At 38.0% G+C, this 20263-nt stretch overlaps 1 protein-coding gene across 3 annotated transcripts in view; it reads left to right on the top strand.

The window, feature by feature from the left end:
* EXO1 (exonuclease 1) overlaps positions 1 to 17686 on the top strand; it is a 44063-nt gene extending 26377 nt beyond the window's left edge. For all 3 annotated transcript variants that reach the window (XM_054478890.2, XM_054478883.2, XM_054478873.2), the window contains 4 exons: positions 6486 to 7080; positions 9650 to 9751; positions 13062 to 13255; positions 17211 to 17686. In XM_054478890.2, coding sequence (XP_054334865.1) covers positions 6486 to 7080; positions 9650 to 9751; positions 13062 to 13255; positions 17211 to 17346 — 1027 coding nt within the window. In that variant the 3' untranslated portion in view covers positions 17347 to 17686. The remainder of the gene's footprint in view (positions 1 to 6485; positions 7081 to 9649; positions 9752 to 13061; positions 13256 to 17210) is intronic.
* The last annotated feature ends 2577 nt before the right edge of the window (positions 17687 to 20263 follow it).

Here is a 20263-nt window from a genome sequence, read left to right as displayed (position 1 = left end):
ATTGTCTGTTGTATTATATACTCTGTTGGTATTTATTTTGTCTTTTTAAAAAATTAATTTATTTATTATACTTTAAGTTCTGGGGTACATGTACAGAATGTGCAGTTTTGTTACATAGATATACATGTTCCATGGTGGTTTGCTGCACCCATCAACCCATCACCTCCATTAGGTATTTCTCCTAATGTTATCCCTTCCCTAGCCCCCTACCCTGCCACAGGCCAGGGTGTGTGATGTTCCCCTACTTGTGTTCACATGCTCTCATTGTCCAACTCCCACTTATGAGTGAGAACATGTGGTGTTTGGTTTTCTGTTCGTGTATTAGTTTGCTGAGAATGATGGTTTCCAGCCTTATCCACGTCCCTGCAAAGGACATGAACTCATAGTTTTTTATGACTGCATAGTATTACATGGTGTATATGTGCCACATTTTCTTTATCCAGTCTGTCATTGATGGGCATTTGGGTTGGTTCCAAGTCTTTGCTATTGTGAATAGTGCTGCAATAAACATACGTGTGCATGTGTCTTTATAGTAGAATGATTTATAATCCTTTGGGTATATACCCAGTAATGGGATTGCTGGGTCAAATGGTATTTCTGGTTCTAGATCCTTGAGGAGTCGCCACACTGTCTTCCACAATGGTTGAATTAATTTACACTCCCACCATCAGTGTAAAAACATTCCTATTTCTCCACATCCTCTCCAGTGTCTGTTGTTTCCTGACTTTTTAATGATTGCCATTCTAACTGACGTGAGATGGTATCTCATTGTGGGTTTTTTTTTTTTATACTTTAAGTTCTAGGGTACATGTGTACAACGTGCAGGTTTGTTACATATGTATACATGTGCCATGTTGATGTGCTGTACCCATTAACTCATCATTTAACTTTGGGTATATCTCCTAATGCTATCCCTCCTCCCTCCCCCCAGTTGTGGTTTTGATTTGCATTTCTGTAATGGCCAGTGATGATGAGCCTTGAATAAACATTGAGTCTAGAGGGAACAGGTGTAGAACCTGCCTTAATCTGATTACTGTTTTATCATGTATTGTCTTAGTTCTGACATAAACCCCTTTAAACTTCTAGTACTTTTGTAATCTCTCCGTACAGAATCAGAATAAAAGAGGATTGTAGCCCCTATTATTAATTTTGCTTTACAGAAATTCTGTTTTTTTGGGGAGTTCCCTTCCCCCTCTTTTTTTTTCTGCTTTTTTCTTTTCTTTGAGGGCTTCATACAATTTTGCAAAATATTTTCAGAAATATATTCTAATGTAGATGACTGTGGAGCTGTATTATTAATTGAGAACCTGATGCCATGCTAAGTGCTGTAGTTCAAAAATGAGAAAGACAGTTTTTGTTTTTCAGAAGCTTGTAGTCCAGTTGGAAAAATAAATACACAAACAAAAATCTTTCCATACAGTATGGTGAGTACAGAGATAAAGGCATGAATACGGTGTTTTGAGGGCGTTCAATGGGCATCTAATGCTGGGGCAATGGTTGGAAAGGGTAAGAGGGAAGGGATGAGTGTTGGGTGTCCCTGCCTAGGTTTAAATGACAGGTGAAGCAGGCAAAGACCAGTGCCAAGTACCTTCCCAATAGAGTCAGACAGCTTGAGGAAAGGTGTAAAGATGGGGAGCAGCATGGAGCACAGGACAACTCCTTGCTGTCCATCAGTGCTGTGATGACCTCTGCCAGAATTCAAGCTGGGGAAGGGTGGGTGGTGAGGGGGGCAGAAATAGGCAGGAGACCATTCACTGAAGGCTTGTATGCCAACGTGGGAACTTTTAGTCTTCTTTAGAGGCGATAGAAACATTGAGAGGGTCGCCGGGCATGGTGGCTCACGCCTATAATCCCAGCACTTTGGGAGGCCAAGTGGGTGGATCACCTGAGGTCAAGAGTTTGAGACTAGCCTGGATGAAATGGGGAAACCCCGTCCTTACTAAAAGTACAAAAACTATCTGGACGTGGTGGCATGCACCTGTAGTCCCAGCTACTTGGGAGGCTGAGACACGAGAATTGCTTGAACCCAGGAGGAGGTTGCAGTGAGCCATCATGCCACTGCAGTCCAGCCAGGGTGAGACAGAGCAAGACTCTGTCTCCAGGAAAAAAAGAAAAGAAACTTTGAGAGGGTTTTAATCAGGGGAGGTGGTGTATGATTTGATCTCTGTTTTAGATCAACCATTCTGAGCGCCCCGTGAAGAGTGGGTTCAAGAGGGCCACAGATGGGGCACAAGGACCAGTTGGGCTGTTGCCATAGTCCCTGTGAGCAATCATGAGATTGTGAAGAGTCAGTTTAATTTGTGGATTAGGAATTTAGAAACTAGAGTCAGGCTCCCTGGATTTGAATCCTGTTGTGTTCATTATGAGATGTGTGACTTGACAAGTTAACTTCTGGGTACTTCAGTTTTCTCCTTTTAAAAATTGGGGCTAACAATTATAACAGCCTTAGGGCCAATGAGAGGATTAAATGAGTTACTATCAGTAATGCACCTAAAGCAGTGCCTTATAGATAGATGATAAACATACAGTAAGTAGCTCCTATTATGTTGACTTTAGATGGTGGTGCCACAACACGAAAAAGGAAATGTAAGTGTCAGAAGTGATCTAGGCATGATAGAGTAACACTAAGAGAGAAGAGTTACCAGCTCCTGTGTTCCACTAGAAGACTTCGAATGAATAGTCTTTGTTTGTTTCTCAAGTTTTTAATTTTTTTATTTTTATTTTTACTTGAGATGGAATTCCACGCTTGTTGCCCAGGCTGGAGTACAGTGGTGCCATCTTGGCTCACTGCCACCTCCGCCTCCTGGGTTCAAGCGATTGATTCTCCTGCCTCAGCCTCCCGAGTAGCTGGGACTACAGGTACCCGCCACCACACCCAGCTAATTTTTATGTTTTTAGAAGAAACGGGGTTTCACCATTTTGGCCAGGCTGGTCTCGAACTCCTGACCTCAAGTGGTCCACACATCTTGGCCTCCCAAAGTGCTGGGATTACAGGCATGAGTCACCACACCCGGCCCTGTTTTTCAAGTTTAATAAATCAGGCAGAGTCAGCTTTGTCTAACCATGATGATGGGAGATGAGCATGAAGGAATGAATCACTGGTAGTTTCTTAGTCTCACCTCAGGTGATGTTTCAAACCCTTCTCCCATGGAGTCTTCTCAAGGAAACAGTTGCAATACAATATGATTAAATGATAGTTTTGATTCGTCTTTTTCTAGTCACCCTTGTTAAAGGTGCTTGTTAACAGTGGAATGATGAAAAATTGGCCACAAAACTGGAACACCGTGTTCTAGATAATATACACTGATGGGGCCGGCCGCGGTGGTTCACGCCTTTAATCCCAGCACTTTGGGAGGCCGAGGCGGGCGGATCATGAGGTCAGGAGATTGAGACCATCCTGGCTAACATGGTGAAACCCTGTCTCTACTAAAAGTACAAAAAATTAGCTGGGTGTGGTGGCAGGCACTAGTAGTCCCAGCTATTTGGGAGGCTGAGGCAGGAGAATCGCTTGAACCTGGGAGGCGGAGGTTGCAGTGAGCCAAGATCAGGCCACTGCACTCCAGCCTGGGCGACAAAGCGAGACTTCATCTCAAAAAAAAAAAAAAAAAATACACTGATTAAAAATTCTGGAACATTGACTTCTCTTACTTGGAACAGTTTTTCTAGCTTGGTTTTGTTTTTCTGCTGGGGTGAGAGTAGAGTGTCCCTGTGCTGCTGCTTCATGTTGAGCTCTTCTTTGGAGACAACAAATGAGAATGTTTGTGTGTCTCTATGGGGCTTGCCTATTTAGTCATTGTAGAAGCTTAAGGAAATCTTCAAGTTTGAGACTGTACATCGCTGCTTTATGTAGTTTAGATGTTTCACTAGTAACTTGTTCAGAGGGTGCATTAAGAGATACCTAGAGAAATAATTTTTTTTCTCTATCAGCTTTCTGTGAGAAATAATTATCAGGAGTAAGTCAGTCTTTGATGTGTCATTTTATGGCTTACATTATACAGCAACATCTGATAATGACTAGACAGGGTTAGGCTCATGCCTATAATCTCAGCACTTTGGGAGGCCTAGGAGGGTGGATCACCTGAGGTCAGGAGTTTGAGACCAGCCTGGCCAACATAGTGAAACCCCGTCTCTACTAACTATACAAAAATTAGCTGGGCGTAGTGGCAGGTGCCTGTAATCCCAGCTTCTCAGGGGGCTGAGGCAGGAGAATAGCTTGAACCCAGGAGGAGGAGGTTGCAGAGAGTTGAGATCGCACCCCTGCACTCCAGCCTGGGTGACAGAGCAAGACTCCATCTCAAAATAAATTTCTTTTTAAATTAACTGGGTATTATTAAATTAGTTTTCAAAGTTAATTTTCAAGGTAATTTTACATGTTTTTCTACTTCTCACAACAATATTATGAGATACATAGGATTGATGCTATCTTCTCTATTTGAGGTTAAGAGATTGAGGCTCTGAGAGGTTAAGCATTCTCAAGAGTTGTAGTTAGCACTGGTGATAGGAAGATTCCTAGTCACAGTTGATATAATGGATTGGAAGCAGCATACAATCCAATAGGCCTGGATTTGAATTCTCACTCTGTCATCTTTTTAGTTGAGTCATCTTTCACACACTGTTCACCTCCCTGAGCCTATTTCTTTATAAAAAATGGATGATTATGTACATAAGGCTGTTGTGAAGGTAAATAGAAACTCTGTGTATCAAGCACCTGCCATAATGCCTAGTCATTAATATATGTGCAAGCATTCATTACCACTCCTCTCTTTTTAATAGAATGCAACTAAAAGGAGATACTAAACATGTAAAACGTTGTCACCAATTTGCCTGCATTTTGGAAGCCTGTTTTAAGTCTTAATTATTTTTATTATGTAGGTAGTTATCACAGAAACGTGCCAGTTTTATCTTTCGAGATCTGGAAATACAAGTCAATTAAGTAACAGTATGGGCCAGTTGGGAGGAAGTAGCCATGAACTGGGAAGGGTTCTGAGTTTTACTGTTTGTTGCTAGCCGAGTAATTTTATAACCCTGGGCATTGTCACTATCTCTTCTCTTACCTGTGAAATGATATGTAGGAGAATAGTTGGGCATCATAGGAATTGCTGTTGATTTAAAAATGAATTTGCCATCCTATCTAGGAGCTCATGTTTTCTGCTTACTGAAAAGCCTAGTAAGAGCTTTTCTTCCATGTACTGCTTCCTGCCCCCTCCCCATACAACTAATCTAGGGATTTGGTGAAAGGATAGAAAGGATTTTTACTCTCTAGCATTTAGTAAATATTCTGTTCATTATCTTGGATTTGAACTAATGCCTATTAAGGAGGTAAATTCTGTTTAAGTTTTATATTTATCTGATCATGTACACTAGGATTTTTTTTAAACCTAAAAACTCTCCTTGCCTCCTCAATAATAATACTGATCTTTCATTTTTATTGGAATTTTTTTTAAAAGCTGCTATACTAAATAAGTAATACCTCTTTAGTAATATGGAATTTATGATTGATTTGAAAGAAAGTCTTAACCTGTATATTTAAAAGAGTATAGAAGTTTATAGGGTATATAACAAGCTGGTAGATTAGTGTACTACTACAAGTTCCTAGATGGTATAATGCTAGGAACAAAGCTAAGATGAAGGGTAAATAGCTAATTTCTTTAATTTTGCTTCCTACAAAATATGAGAGAATTGAGTAAAATAAAATATGAGTAAATTGTCCTTTTGGTTGCATATTTCCATATCTTTTCATATGTTTGACCGTCTTTTAGCCCCATCCTAGGTACTGTGGAAGATACAAAGACATGGGAAGTACCTGCCCTCAAAGAGTTTATCTTCTATTTGAGAGTTTAAAAGTTTAGGGAAAGAACACCTATATGATGATTAGGTATAAATAAAGTACAGAAGTTCCAAATACATGTGTATATAGAAGACTGCTTTTAGAAGGTCTTCTCTAGGCCAGGTGCTGTGGCTCACGCCTGTAATCCCAGCACTTTGGGAGGCCAAGGCGGGCGGATCACCTGAGATCACGAGTTTGAGACCAGCCTGACCAACATGGAGAAACCCCGTCTCTGCTAAAAATACTAAATTAGCCAGCTTGGTGGCGCATGCCTGTAATCCCACCTACTCAGGAGGCTGAGGCAGGAGAATCGCTTGAACCTGGGAGGCGGAGGTTGCAGTGAGCCAAGATCCCGCCACTGTACTCCAGCCTGGTGACAGAGAGAGACTCCATCTCAAAAAAAAAAAAAAAAAAAGAAAGAAAGAAAGTCCTGTCTAAAAATTCATTGTACAAATAGAATTCTAAATGTGTGAATGTTGGCATAATCAAAATTTGAATTTTGACTAAAATTTAAGATTTTTTATGTCTTTATGAAATTATGTATTTATGAGACTTTTTTCAAAAAGAAACTGATTATTCCATTTTGAATCTTGACACCCCTTGAGAAAACTAAAATGCTTATACTTACTTATTGTTTCTATTGCTTTTTTTCTGTTAGGTTTTTTTGCAGTTCAGAGTCTATTGACTGTGTATCAAACAAAGTGAGCAGCCAGCCTCTGGATGAAACTGCTGTCACAGATAAAGAGAACAATTTGCATGAATCAGAGTATGGAGACCAAGAAGGCAAGAGGCTGGTTGACACAGATGTAGCACATAATTCAAGTGATGACATTCCGAATAATCATATTCCAGGTGATCATATTCCAGACAAGGCAACAGTGTTTACAGATGAAGAGTCCTACTCTTTTAAGAGCAGCAAATTTACAAGGACCATTTCACCACCCACTTTGGGAACACTAAGAAGTTGTTTTAGTTGGTCTGGAGGTCTTGGAGATTTTTCAAGAACTCTGAGCCCGTCTCCAAGCACAGCATTGCAGCAATTCCGAAGAAAGAGCGATTCCCCCACCTCTTTGCCTGAGAATAATATGTCTGATGTGTCGCAGTTAAAGAGCGAGGAGTCCAGTGATGATGAGTCTCATTCCTTACGAGAAGGGGCATGTTCTTCACAGTCCCAGGGAAGTGGAGAATTCTCACTGCAGAGTTCAAATGCATCAAAGCTTTCTCTGTGCTCTAGTAAGGACTCTGATTCAGAGGTAAGTCAAATCCTGAAGGCTTTGTTTTCAAACTTATATGTAAGAAAAAATAGGTTGTTACTCAAATAATTGAGGAAATTTTTCCTACATGTAAATGACGAGCTCTATTAATTTTTTTATTCTAAATTCTACTGTGCAGAAAGTTCACATTTTATTCATTTGAAGGACTTCTCTGTATCTTTCACATTTTAAACTCCAATACATTTAAATTAACTGTGTATATTTCCTGAATCACTGTATGTTCCATTGGTGAGTATCTCAAGGTGTGCCACAGTTAAAACCTAGGCAGAGTGATAATCTGTGAAATGAAAAATTATTATCAATTGACTGTTTAAGTCCTTAATATGCTCTTGAATTCAGATAACATTTAAGACCTTGTAAGGGGCCAGGTGCGATGGCTCATGCCTGTAATCCCAGCACTTTGGGAGGCCGAGGCAAGCGGATCACTTGAGGTCAGGAGTTTGAGACCAGCCTGGCCAGCATGATGAAACCCTGTCTCTCCTAAAAATACAAAAATCTTAGGCAGGCATGGTGGTGGGCATCTGTGATCTCAGCTATTCGGGAGGCTGAGGCAGGATAATCGTTTGAACCTGGGAGGCGGAGGTTGCAGTGAGCCGAGATTGAGCCACTGCACTCCAGCCTGGGGGAGAGAGCAAGACTGTCTCAAAAAAAAAAAAGAGACCTTATAAGGAAATAGCCCTGTTAATGCAATGGTATCCATCTTAAGTTTTAGTACTTCAGAAATATATTTTCATTTACTCTTCTTATTCCTTCTAAACTTCTCCTTATGACAAGACAAAACAGTAATAGAAGTGTGCATACTGGTCTAGAAGACTGTCTGTTTCTCTTACTATGAACCTCCATCTTTATCTCGTCTTTTTCATTTCTACTTCATACTGCATCTTCTCTTACTGCCACTTGGGTACTACGGCAGTGGCTATCTTGAACATCTTTCATAAAAACATCACTGTCAACTTGTGAGGATATTAAGTCTGCTGAGCTCCTTTGGGGTTATCTTTTTTATGTTTCCAGCATGCATCTTACTATTTCATTTAGTTTGGAAGCGTTTAGCCATGTTTTCCTGAGAAGCCTTATCAGTTCACACTGTAGGCTGGTAGAACTCCACATTTTGTCTTCTGGGCTAACCTTTTTTTATATACTAATGGTTATAGAAATGTGAATCCTCCTCCCCTAGCCACGCTCCCCTGAAAATAAACAAACTAAACAAAACTAGAAATAATTCATTAAGTCCTCTTTCTTGCTGCCAGATGTAGTAAACTCCTACTAGAATAGTTAATTCTCAAAGAATTTGATGCTGACAGTTGACATAAAAATGATATAATCTTTCTTTGATTGAGAAAATGTTTCAGAAAGCTGTGATGCCATTGGGGCATCATTTTGAATATCAGTTTTTATCCTATAGTTCAGAAGAAAATGCTTCAATATTCGAGCCTCCTGTTGGTAGTTCACTGTGAAAAGCAGCAACCATAGATTCTGTGTTGAGTTCATTGACCATATTTGAGGTTGAAGTCTTCTTAGGACCTTCCTTGTGATCTTCAGGAAATGATTTAGCCCAGAGTCACCAATACTGTTAGCTATGAGCAAAGAATGTTAGAGTTTCTGTAAGGTATAATACAAGTTAATGGAGTGCTTTTCACTATTGGGTTTTGTATTGCTCTTTTTTTGTTTTGTTTTTTGTTTTTTGAGTCTGCTCTGTTGCCTAGGCTGGATTGCAGTGGTACAATCTTGGCTCACTGCAACCTCCACCTCCCAGGTTCAAGCGATTCTCCCACCTCAGCCTCCCAAGTAGCTGGGACAACAGGCATGTGCCACCATGCCTGGCTAATTTTTGTGTTTTTAGTAGAGACGGGATTTCACCATGTTGGCCAGACTGGTCTCGAACTCCTGACCTCAAGTGATCTACCCACCCACTTTGGCCTCCCAAAGTGCTGGGATTACAGGCATGAGCTACTGCACCTCGTCTCATTGTCCTCTTTTATTTGACTTTCATGGGAATGCAGATTATAAGAGAACTCTCCATCTATAGAAAAGTCTTATCTGATAGAATTGGGGGCAGAGGGTAGGTCTGAAAGTCATTGCTAAAGGTGAAGTGCATTTGATACAATACTACTCCACTTGAAAGTGGATGCCTTTTTTTCTCTTTAAAGTTGAACATGTTACATGATTAAAAGAAGGGATGGAGCTGCACCAGTTCAACTTATTTTAGCTAGTAAGATGAAAACTGTTAACCACACGTGTGTAACGCAACGTTTTTACAGGAGACTCTTGTTTTATCTGACTCAGCATTTTGACATCCTCTTCTAACAGTTCAGAAAAGACTTTAATTTTAAATAGATATTTTATATAATTTACCTCTCCAGCTGAAACATCTTGTTAGCTTCTTCAATGAAATTGGCAAACATCATCCTTTCCATATTATTCATTTTCTTTTATTAATTCTATCCCATGTTCTTATTTATTTTCCATTTTGTTGAATATTGGTTTGTTGTCATAAAAATTCTACAGTAAAAATCTAATTTTATTTTATTTTTTGATCTGGGGACTCTAGGAATCTGATTGCAATATTAAGTTACTTGACAGTCAAAGTGACCAGACCTCCAAGCTACGTTTATCTCATTTCTCAAAAAAAGACACACCTCTAAGGAACAAGGTAAAACATTTATTTGATTTTTTTTTAAATTTCAGAAGCAGTGTATGCTTACAACTAGAAAATGAGAAATACAAGCAGAATTAAAAATCAAAATACCTGTAGTCTCATTTATATAAAAATGTCTGCTTTAAAACTTCGTGCTTGACTATAGGTGTTTAAGTTGTGAAACTTATTTTCTCTTGCAGTGTATATGAAAGATCATTTTCCATGTACTTTTAGTCATTAATGTAATGACTTTATAATATGCAATTGTATAGGTTTGGCCAATCCCCTTATTTTTGTCATTTACCCTAAATTTTTTTGCTCTAGCAAATAATACTGCAACCAAGATCTTGTGGATAAATATTTGAGGACATATTCTTGATTAGTTTGTAAGGATGAATTGCATGGAGTGGTATTACTGGTCCCAAGGCATGTATGATTTACATTGATACATACTGCCAAAAGGCCTTCTAGAAACTGTGTACCCATGATAAGCCAGGTTTGTTAAATCAAAATATATAAATATTTGTGTTACTATATAGTAAAGCATATTTTATATATTAAGCACAAATTAAAGCATATTTTATGTATTAAGTGTTCTTGTTCATCAGTATAAAAACACTATTTCCTAACTTAAAAGATGGATAAAGGTCATAAACAGGTCACAAAAGGAAAAGTACCAATGGTTGATTAATATATGTTTAACCTCATTTGTTTAACCATATGTTTAACCTCATTAGTAATCAAATAGTGCAAATTAAAATAATAAAATAGTTTCTTGCCTCTTCATATTTCAAAAAAATGTTTTTAATTATACTCATTTTTTATGAGAGTATAGTGAGATAATCACATGTTTTAAAAAGTAAGTATTGGTCTGCCATTTCTAGAAAAAATTTGAAAGAGTTCAAATAATTTAAACCAGTAAGTGCATTCTAGAACTTTAGCCTAAGGAAACATTGAGAATTTAAATACAAGAATACTTAATACTGCATTGGTTATAATAGTGAAAAATTGGAAATAATCTAAATAACAATAAGGGAGTGAGTTATTAAATAATCATTGGTTTTAGCTCTTACTGGTAGAAATATAGGTGAACTTTTTTCTGTTCTTTCTCTTGTGTTTTTCTACCATGAGCATATATTATGTTTCTAGTAGCATAAAAACTTTTTAAATTTTTAATAAATGGCCCTGCCTATCCATTTGAAAGAAGATGTAGTCTCACACAATATAAATGTAAATCCTACCGTAGTCAATATGGGTTGCTATAACAGAATACCAGAAACTGGATTTGCTTAAATGATACATATTTATTTCTCACAGTTCTAGAGGCTGGGAAGTCCAAGGTCTGAGTGAGAGCCCACTTCCGGGTTTGCAGGCAGATGCCTTCTCGCTGTGTCCTTACATGGTAGAGGGAGAGAATATCTCTTTTGTTCCTCTTCTTATAAGGGCACTAATCTCATTCGCGAGGGCTCCACTCTCGTGATCTAATCACCTCTCAAAAATCCCACCATCGCTTTAGGAGTTAAGGGGTTAGGACTTCAACATGAATGTGGAGGGGACACAACATTCAGTCCACAGCAAATTCCAATACATTAAAGATACAAATATAAAATATGTAAATATGAGATTATTTTTTAAATTTTTGAGCAAGAAGTCTTTTGCAATCATATCTACTAACTTGAAAAGACATTCATTATTAGTGAAAAGGAAAAATATGTTATTAACAATATGTATAGTGGTGTTTTTGTTTAAATACTTTAAAATATTCATGTACACATTTGCATGTTTGTGGCATATTAAGAAGTCTGGAAAGATACATGCAGAATTATTTACACTGATGGGTAGAATTGGAGATGTAGAAAGTATTTTTCCTAAAGGAGTTATGTCTAGATAGTAAACCATCATATTATTATTATTATTCTCAGAGATTTGCATTGTCAGGGATTTAACTACCACTTGTGTTTTGGTGACCCTCCAAGTGAGCTCTCCCTGATACCCATCTTTAATACCTAAAATCAAACTCTTGTCTTTTACCTCTATTTCTTCTTAGAACGTTTTTTGTTTTATCTATTAAATAAAATTATATTATCTGCCACTTAGTTTCAAAATCCTAAGGTTGTCCTTTTTCTTGATAACTGTCAGTTTGATCCTTCTACAGCAGTGAGAGAAAAACAACCAAACATCGATACCTCTCCAAATTCTAACGTTTATTTCTTTGTCTTCTTTTTTTCTCCCTCACTTTTTCCCCATCACAACACATATTTAAGGATTTCATCTTTACTGTGTGAACCTTTATTTTGTTTTAACTTTTTCATTCTTCCTACACACACTGCCAGATTCATATTGTAAACCTTTTTTAATATACCTCATTCTTACTATCCTAAGAAACAATAACAAAACTTCATTGTCTCCATTCTGTCCACAGGGTAAAAATCAACCCTTAGTAGAAACAGCCTAAATGTCAATAGAGGTTTGTTTAAGTAAGTTATGGCATATATATACAATGCAAGAACAGGCAACCTATTCAAAATAAAATTCTATTTCCTGTGAACTGAAAAAAGTCTCTAAGTTACATCATTAAGAGGAATCAAGATACATTAAGTGAGAAAAATGAAGTGCACAACAATGTGTACTGTGCTGCCAGTGTGTGTGTGTGTGTGTGTGTGTGTGTGTGTGTGTGTGTGTGTGTGTGCACGCGCACGCGCATAAGTCAGTGGATGCACAGGAAGCTGGGAGCAGCAATTGCCTCTGGAAAGGGAGGCAGTGAGAGAGATTCATTTTGCTCTCTGTTCCTTTACAAAAGAGAGAACTTTTAAATTTTATGCCAGGTTTACATATTACCTGTTAAAATAATTTATGATGACTTCTGTAATAGACATTTAAAAATAGCACATTTTTACTATTGCTTATGGGTTATTTTGTTCTTATGTATAAAGAATAGTTTGGCCGTGCGCAGTGGCTCATGCCTGTAATCCCAGCACTTTGGGAGGCTGAGGCGAGCGGATCACGAGGTCAGGAGATCGAGACCGTCCTGGCTAAAACGGTGAAACGCCGTCTCTACTAAAAATATAAAAAATTAGCCAGGCGTGGAGGCGGGTGCCTGTAGTCCCAGCTACTCAGGAGGCTGAGGCAGGAGAATGGCATCAACCCGGGAGGTGGAGGTTGCAGTGAGCCGAGATCGCACCACTGCACTCCAGACTAGGCAACAGAGCGAGAGTCCATCTCAAAAAGTAAATAAATAAATAAATAAATAAAGAATAAAGAATAGCTTGAAATTAAAGTTAGTTGCTTTAACAGAATGGTCTTAAAATGGGTGTTTAATCTTCAGGTTCCTGGGCTATATAAGTCCAGTTCTGCAGACTCTCTTTCTACAACCAAGATCAAATCTCTAGGACCTGCCAGAGCCAGTGGGCTGAGCAAGAAGCCGGCAAGCATCCAGAAGAGAAAGCATCATAATGCCGAGAACAAGCCGGGGTTACAGATCAAACTCAATGAGCTCTGGAAAAACTTTGGATTTAAAAAGTGAGTTGCCTTGTTTCTTATTCTGAAACAAGATAAACTGTTATTTTGTGTAATTTCCGTCCCTTTCTCCCAACTCTTCCTAGTTTCGTATGAGTTTTTGTTTCTCTCACTATAAAATAATTATTTTTCTCTCTTCTCTTTAGCTAACTCTTTATACTTAATTTCAATTTCTATACCTTCTTTTCATAAAAAGATGGCAAACTAAAAATCAGTTTTCAGTCTGGTTTTGGAGTCTCTCTGATGTTAAGCAAATTGCTTTCCTAGGCCTTAAGTCTCTTGCCCTCCTTTTCTTATCTCTCATGATTGTAAAGAGAATAAAATTTTATGTGTTTTTTTTTGTTTGTTTGTTTTGTTTTTTTCGAGAGAGTTTTGCTCTTGTTACCCAGGCTGGAATGCAATGGTGCGATCTCCACTCACCACAACCTCTGCCACCTGGGTTCAAGCAATTCTTCTGCCTCAGCCTCCCTAGTAGCTGGGATTACAGGCATGCGCCACCACGCCTGGCTAATTTTGTATCTTTAATAGACACGAGGTTTCTCCATGTTGGTCAGGCTAGTCTCGAACTCCCAACCTCAGGTGATCCGCCCGCCACGGCCTCCCAAAGTGCTGGGATTACAGGCGTGAGCCACCATGCCCAGCCAAGAATAAAATTTTAAAGAAGGGGTAGAAGTACAATGCAATATCATACTTCTCTAATTTATCACATCTAAAATGAGGAGACTCATTGAGTTTATATGACGAATTTTCCAGATTTGCAGTGTATGTGGCCAGCACTGTTTTAAAAGAATTCATCTTATATATAGTTAAATTTTTGTTAACCATAATACTTCCTTCTGTTAGACCACAAAATTAGCCACAGAGTAGCATTACCTTATAGCTATTTTCTCGTTCTCAATAAAAGAAATGTGCTGTTTAATAAAAGGTTTTTTTTAATTATATGGAATGATAGGATTAAACCTTACCTAGTAGAAATATTGTCATAGATGAGGCGGTAAGAGTGGGAAACACTTTGTAAATAAGTGAGTGCTGGACAATCGTTTCTTATTTTACATTGTGTAAAGTCTAGGATTAAACCATATGACAGCAGTTTTCAAACTTTTTCTTTTCAGGAATGCTTTATACTCTTAAAAATTATTAAAGGCCCCAAAACACTTTGGTTTATGTAGGTTATATTTGTCAACACTTAACCAGCATAGAAATTGAAATAGACATTTAAAAATATCTATTTTAAAATAACGATAAGCCTATTACATGAATGTAGATAGTACATTTAAAAAATAAATAGCTATATTTCCCAAATCCCCCCAAAAGGTGAGAAAAGTGGCATGGCTTTACATTTCGTTTTGCAAATCTTTACTATCTAGTTTGCAAATCTTCACTGTCTGGCTTAATAGAACTCAGCCAGATTCTTGTATCTGCTTCTACATTTGATCTGTTATGATTTGGTGTTTTGGTTGAGTATATGAAGGAAATAGACATATTTGTAGTTAGAAAATGTATATTTTGATAGCCTTTTTAGATAGTGGTAAATTTTCTTCTTTGCTGTTATGTCTAAATCCAACAACTTGTAGTTTCTTTAGGTCAGGTATAGTGTAGAATATGAAACCATATCAACTGACTTTTTGTACTCTATTACAGTCCACTGGTGTACCTTTTATCTGTTGCCTAGGCCGGAATGGCACAGTCATGGCTCACTGTACCCTCGACCTCCTGAGCTCGAGCAGTCCTCCTGCCTCAGCCTCTTGAGTAGCTGGGACTATAGGTGTGTGCCACCACCCCCAGTTAATTATTTAATTTTTTATTTCAGGTGTGAGCCACTTTGCCTGGCCTACACTGGTACACTTTTAATGCATCTTTTACATGTAACATCATGAGTTGGTCTTTTGGAAAATATTGGTTAATTGAGATGTACTTCCAAATATTGATATATTTTATTATACAATATGAGAAAAAAGTCACAATCAACAAAGCCTTTAATATTGGAAAACTGTTGTGTGGCAGATACGTTTTCCAAAATTTTAATTTTCATTTGAAAGCTTAAATTTTATCATTAGCAACAAATACTCTTAGATGTTTTTCTTTAAAGTAACAGGCTCTCTTTGTTCATTTTATTTGTTTGTTTATTTATTTATTTATTTATTTTGAGACAGAGTCTCTCTTTGTCACCCAGGCTGGAGTGCAGTGGCACAATCTCAGCTCACTGCAGCCTCCGCCTCCTGGGTTCAAGTGATTCGCCTGTCTCAGCCTCTTAAGTAGCTGGGATTACAGGCCCCTGCCACCATGCCCTACTAATTTTTATATTTTTTGTAGAGATCGGGTTTTGCTGTGTTGGCCAAGCTGGTTTTGAACTCCTGACCTCAAGTGATCCACCTGCTTCAGCCTCCCAAAGTGCTGGGATTACAGACATGAGCCACCACGCCTGGCCCCTTTTTGTTCCAAATTTTAGAGAAGTCCTGAATGACCTTAGTGTCACACATGCTTTTACTTGAGATAAACCATCATACTTCCATACACAAAGGAAGTGTTTTGTTTGTGCTTTCCATTTTGTCACAGAATATTAAAAAGTATACCAAAGAATTAGCTGAGCGTGGTGGCATGTGCCTGTAGTCCCAGCTTCTCAGGAGGCTGAAGTGGCAGAATTGCTTGAGCCCAGGAGGTGGAGGTTGCAGTGAACTGAGATTGCGTCACTGCACTCCAGCCAGAGTGCAACAGAACGAGAACTTGTCTCAAAAAAAATTAAAAAAAAAATTTTAAAGTATACCAAAGGGTTGAGATTTAATAAAATTGATGAATTGTACTGCTTCCATCAAGAACATTTTTGAGACTTTTTTTTAACTGCAAGTGCTCAGAGGTGAAGAATACAAATAGTCCTGGTATGACTGGTACGCTGCGATGCCGCTGTCTTGATTCACACTGAGTTGTCAGCAGTTTCACTCCGTTCTGCTTTAGCAACATCCATACAAGTGTCAGCACAGTGGAAAGGATGAACAAAGTCTGAATATTGTAAGAATAGTTTTGGTCTTGGAAACCATTGAAAGGATCTTGGGACTCTCCAGGGGTTGTGGAACATGCTTTGAAAACTGTTGCTAGAGAGAAATTAAGGGTGCAACAGTATTCTTAAATACCTTTGAGAAAAAAAGATGTACTGGTATTTAATTTTTGTTGACAGGGGATAGAATTACCTGTAATATCTTCATAACAGGATTAATTTTTATAGATAGCTTCCTTCCAGAAAAGAAAAAAGAAAAAACAACTGAGAGGGGAATAAAAGACAGGGCTTAGGCCGGGCACAGTGGCTCACGCCTGTAATCCCAGCACTGTGGGAGGCTGAGGCAGGCAGATCACTTGAGGTCAGGAGTTTGAGACCAGCCTGGCCAGCATGGTGAAACCCCATCTGTAGTAAAAATACAAAAATTAGCCAGGTGTGGTGGTGCACACCTGTAGTTCCAGCTACTCAGGCTGAGGCAAGATAATCGCTTGAACCCAGGAGGTGGAGGTTGCAGTGAGCCAAGATCGTGCCACTATACTCCAGCCTGGGCGACAGAGCAAGACTGTCTCAAAAAAGGAAAAAAAAAAAAAGATAGGATTTAACCAGGGCTTAACCATTTGTTCCTGCTTCACTTATATTAGTTCTTAACCAGACTTGAGAAGGGCACTAAGGAGAAAAGAATTAAAGTATTGGAATCATTCTGCCTTAGCTAGTATATCTAGTGGTGGCCCAGCACCTACACTGAATGGTGATTTTGAAAGCAAGAAGAGGCACTAAGAAGTGAGACTCAGAATGTATTGGGAGTGCTCACAGGAGAACCTGATTGTGTTACATAATGAATTGAAAGAGATCATACAGTAAAGGGTCTTATCCTCTTCATATCCCTCTATTTTTTCCAGGTAGAATATTTCTTCTCTAATAATCAGTACCTTAAAAATACCAAATTTATTTTATTGTATTTTGCAGAGATTCCGAAAAGCTTCCTCCTTGTAAGAAACCCCTGTCCCCAGTCAGAGATAACATCCAACTAACTCCAGAAGCGGAAGAGGATATATTTAACAAACCTGAATGTGGCCGTGTTCAAAGAGCAATATTCCAGTAAATGCAGACTGCTGCGAAGCTTCTGCCTGCAAGAGGATCTGATCAATTTGAAGTTCCTGTTTGGGAATGAGGCACTTATCAACATGAAGAATTTTTTTCTCATTCTGTGCCATTTTAAAAATAGAATACATTTTGTATACTAACTTTATAATTGGGTTGTGTTTTTTTTGCTCAGCTTTTTATATTTTTATAAGAAGCTAAATAGAAGAATAATTGTATCTCTGACAGGTTTTTGGAGGTTTTAGTGTTAATTGGGAAAATCCCGTGGAGTTTATAAAAGTCTACTCTAAATATTTCTGTAATGTTGTCAAGTAGAAAGATAGTAAATGGAGAAACTACAATCCTAGAGGAAATCACTGTGTTTCTCCAGGCTTTAAAGTTTTCCACTTGCCTTTCCCGTCTGTCCTTCAGAGTTGAATTGAAAATAAAGTTGTTGAGATGGGAGGGGTAATTGGAAGGGTTAAAGATCATTACACAAATGAGACAGTGCTCTCTTATCCCTGAAGGGTTTTGTTGGATTATAGGTTGACACTGAAGGAAAATGTTCAGCCTCATATGAAAGGAAGTACTTCTTATATCGTTAATATTTTTAAACGTCAAAATAGCCTCAGTTTTAATATGTATTTTTTGAAGTGTGGGCTGAAGCTTCCTTAACATATATTTAAAACTAGTCCCCTAAACACTACATAAGATACTAAAGATGCAAGGTCTGTGACACGTACGCTCTGCAAAGAAATGGGCAGATACCTGGAAAGAGAACCAGCTGCACAGGTGAGGATCTGAAGTGACAGGAATTAAAGGAATTATGAAAGTATTTATGATATAGAGGATAAAGGGAAGAGAGCCAGAGTATTTATGTTTTTGAGTGAGACTTGGTAGAGGACTCTAGGAAAATGAGATCAGAATGGAATAAAAGCTAGTTAGAATAAAATGGAATAAAAACTAAAACCCAAAAAGGCCCAATCTGGGAAAGACCTAATCCAAAGAACAAAAGCAGATTTGAATTCTCCATGCATGTTTCCTGTTATAAAACAAATTAGGAATGTGAGTCAAACGTTGTCTACAAATATTTATCCCCTCACTCACTAAAAATACTACTTAAACGACAGAAAAGGAATAAGACAAATTCACAAGCGTTAACAGAATGGAAGAAGAGACATCAGGCAAGGAAACTGATGGATGAGTGGTAAGTGATTTCACAAAAAAATGATAATTGTCAGTGGCAGAAGACTAGAAGAGGTAAAAATCTGATAAGCTTGACAAATGGAGACATGCAGATTCCTCTAAAGCCAGAGGTGCAGAATAAGGCTGGAAATAGGATTGGTTTTGGAAATCTTTAAAAATAGTGTGGGAGAAGGGGCAGATGGCAGCAGTGCCATAGTTTTCAATCTCCAGATCACCATATGATAGCAACTGGATAGCAAAATAAAAATCCATGAGCAACGTAAGTGGCTGAAGATAGCCACAAGACCACAAGCTGGCACTGGCATCAATTCAGGTGAAGCAGAGTGAGGAAGTGGCATCTAATGGCCTGAGAACAGAACCTCAGGGTCATCACTGAAACAGCAGGCCAGGTTGAAAACAGCACTCAAGTGGGAGAGGCTTTGCCCATTTCAAAGATGGGTGAGTCCAAGAGGCTTGTATTAAGGTCTGAAGGACTGAAGCAAGCTAGCCCCTAGAAAGTATTAGAACTGATTCGCTGAGTTCACCAAGGTTCTCTTCCAGGACAGAGTTCCCCACAGAAGAGAAACTGCTGGGGTGAAGCCAAATTGAAGAAGAGGAAGATGAAGAGAAGGTCCAAAGACAAGTAGAATAGGAGATAGTCAACCAAAATCTCTCAGCAGAATACTGGTTTTGAACACTTAGAAAGAAACTTAGAGAAGTTTCCATGAATCATGCTTCCTTCTCAAAGTTTAGGAAACGGAATTTACTTAAGAAACTAAGGAAAGTTTTTAGATGAATCTCATACAAAGTTATTTTAATGAAAAGAAAGAGCAGAGATAAGATTTCTGGGCAATGAAGATCTATCAGAAAGGTCTACAGAGCAGAGCAAAACTAGTTCATTTAAAATGTGCTAAAAGATATTAGAAAAATGATATAAAATATGACAAATTCAGGATTACAAGAATCAGAAATAAGATAAACTCAGGAAAACATTGGAAATAAAAACATACCAGAGATGCAATATAAACACTATGGATAATCCCTTTAAAAAGAGGTAAAAATAAAAAGGAATTTTAAAAACCCAATTTTTGTTTAATTAGAAAATGACAAAGAAGGCCCAACATACAGATAATAGGAATTTGAAACAACAACAAAACCCTATAATCTTAGAAAATGTTTTATTTAAATATATAAAACAATATTTTAAAAGTGAACTCTGGTACCTAAGCAGCAGCTAACACCAGGACATAATAATCTAATACTTTAAAGGAAGAAAACTTTTTGGCTAGTCAAAACCAGGTGAAATGTAAGATGATGATCAGACTTTCTTCACAATTATACTTTATGCCTGAAGAAAATGGAGTGACCATTTTCAAGAGACCCAAAGAAAAACGTGAGCTGAGGTTTTCATATCTAATAAAGTTATAAGTATAAAAGGCTGGTACAAAATTATCCAACATAGAAAAATGTGGGAAATGGGAAATGTTGTTCCCTTAAGCTCTTTATCAGGAACATCAGAAAATGAGCTCCAGATAACCAAAATGACTAGAGAAATAGTGACAGACTGGTGGTGAGTATTAAGCGTGTGTTGCTTATATAATTAAAACTAAGAGTTAAAGTATAGTATGTAAAAGCATATGCAAAAACATTTGGTTTAGCTAGTGGTAGTCTGATATTTTGGGACTGTGTGTAGACTGTGGAATAGAATAATTACTATTTATAGGATATTTGAAATCCTGTTTTGAGAATCGGGG

Source organism: Pongo pygmaeus, chromosome 1 (genome assembly GCF_028885625.2).
Source record: "Pongo pygmaeus isolate AG05252 chromosome 1, NHGRI_mPonPyg2-v2.0_pri, whole genome shotgun sequence".
Lineage (NCBI taxonomy): Eukaryota > Metazoa > Chordata > Mammalia > Primates > Hominidae > Pongo > Pongo pygmaeus.
This window is presented reverse-complemented; position numbering and strand designations above follow the sequence as displayed.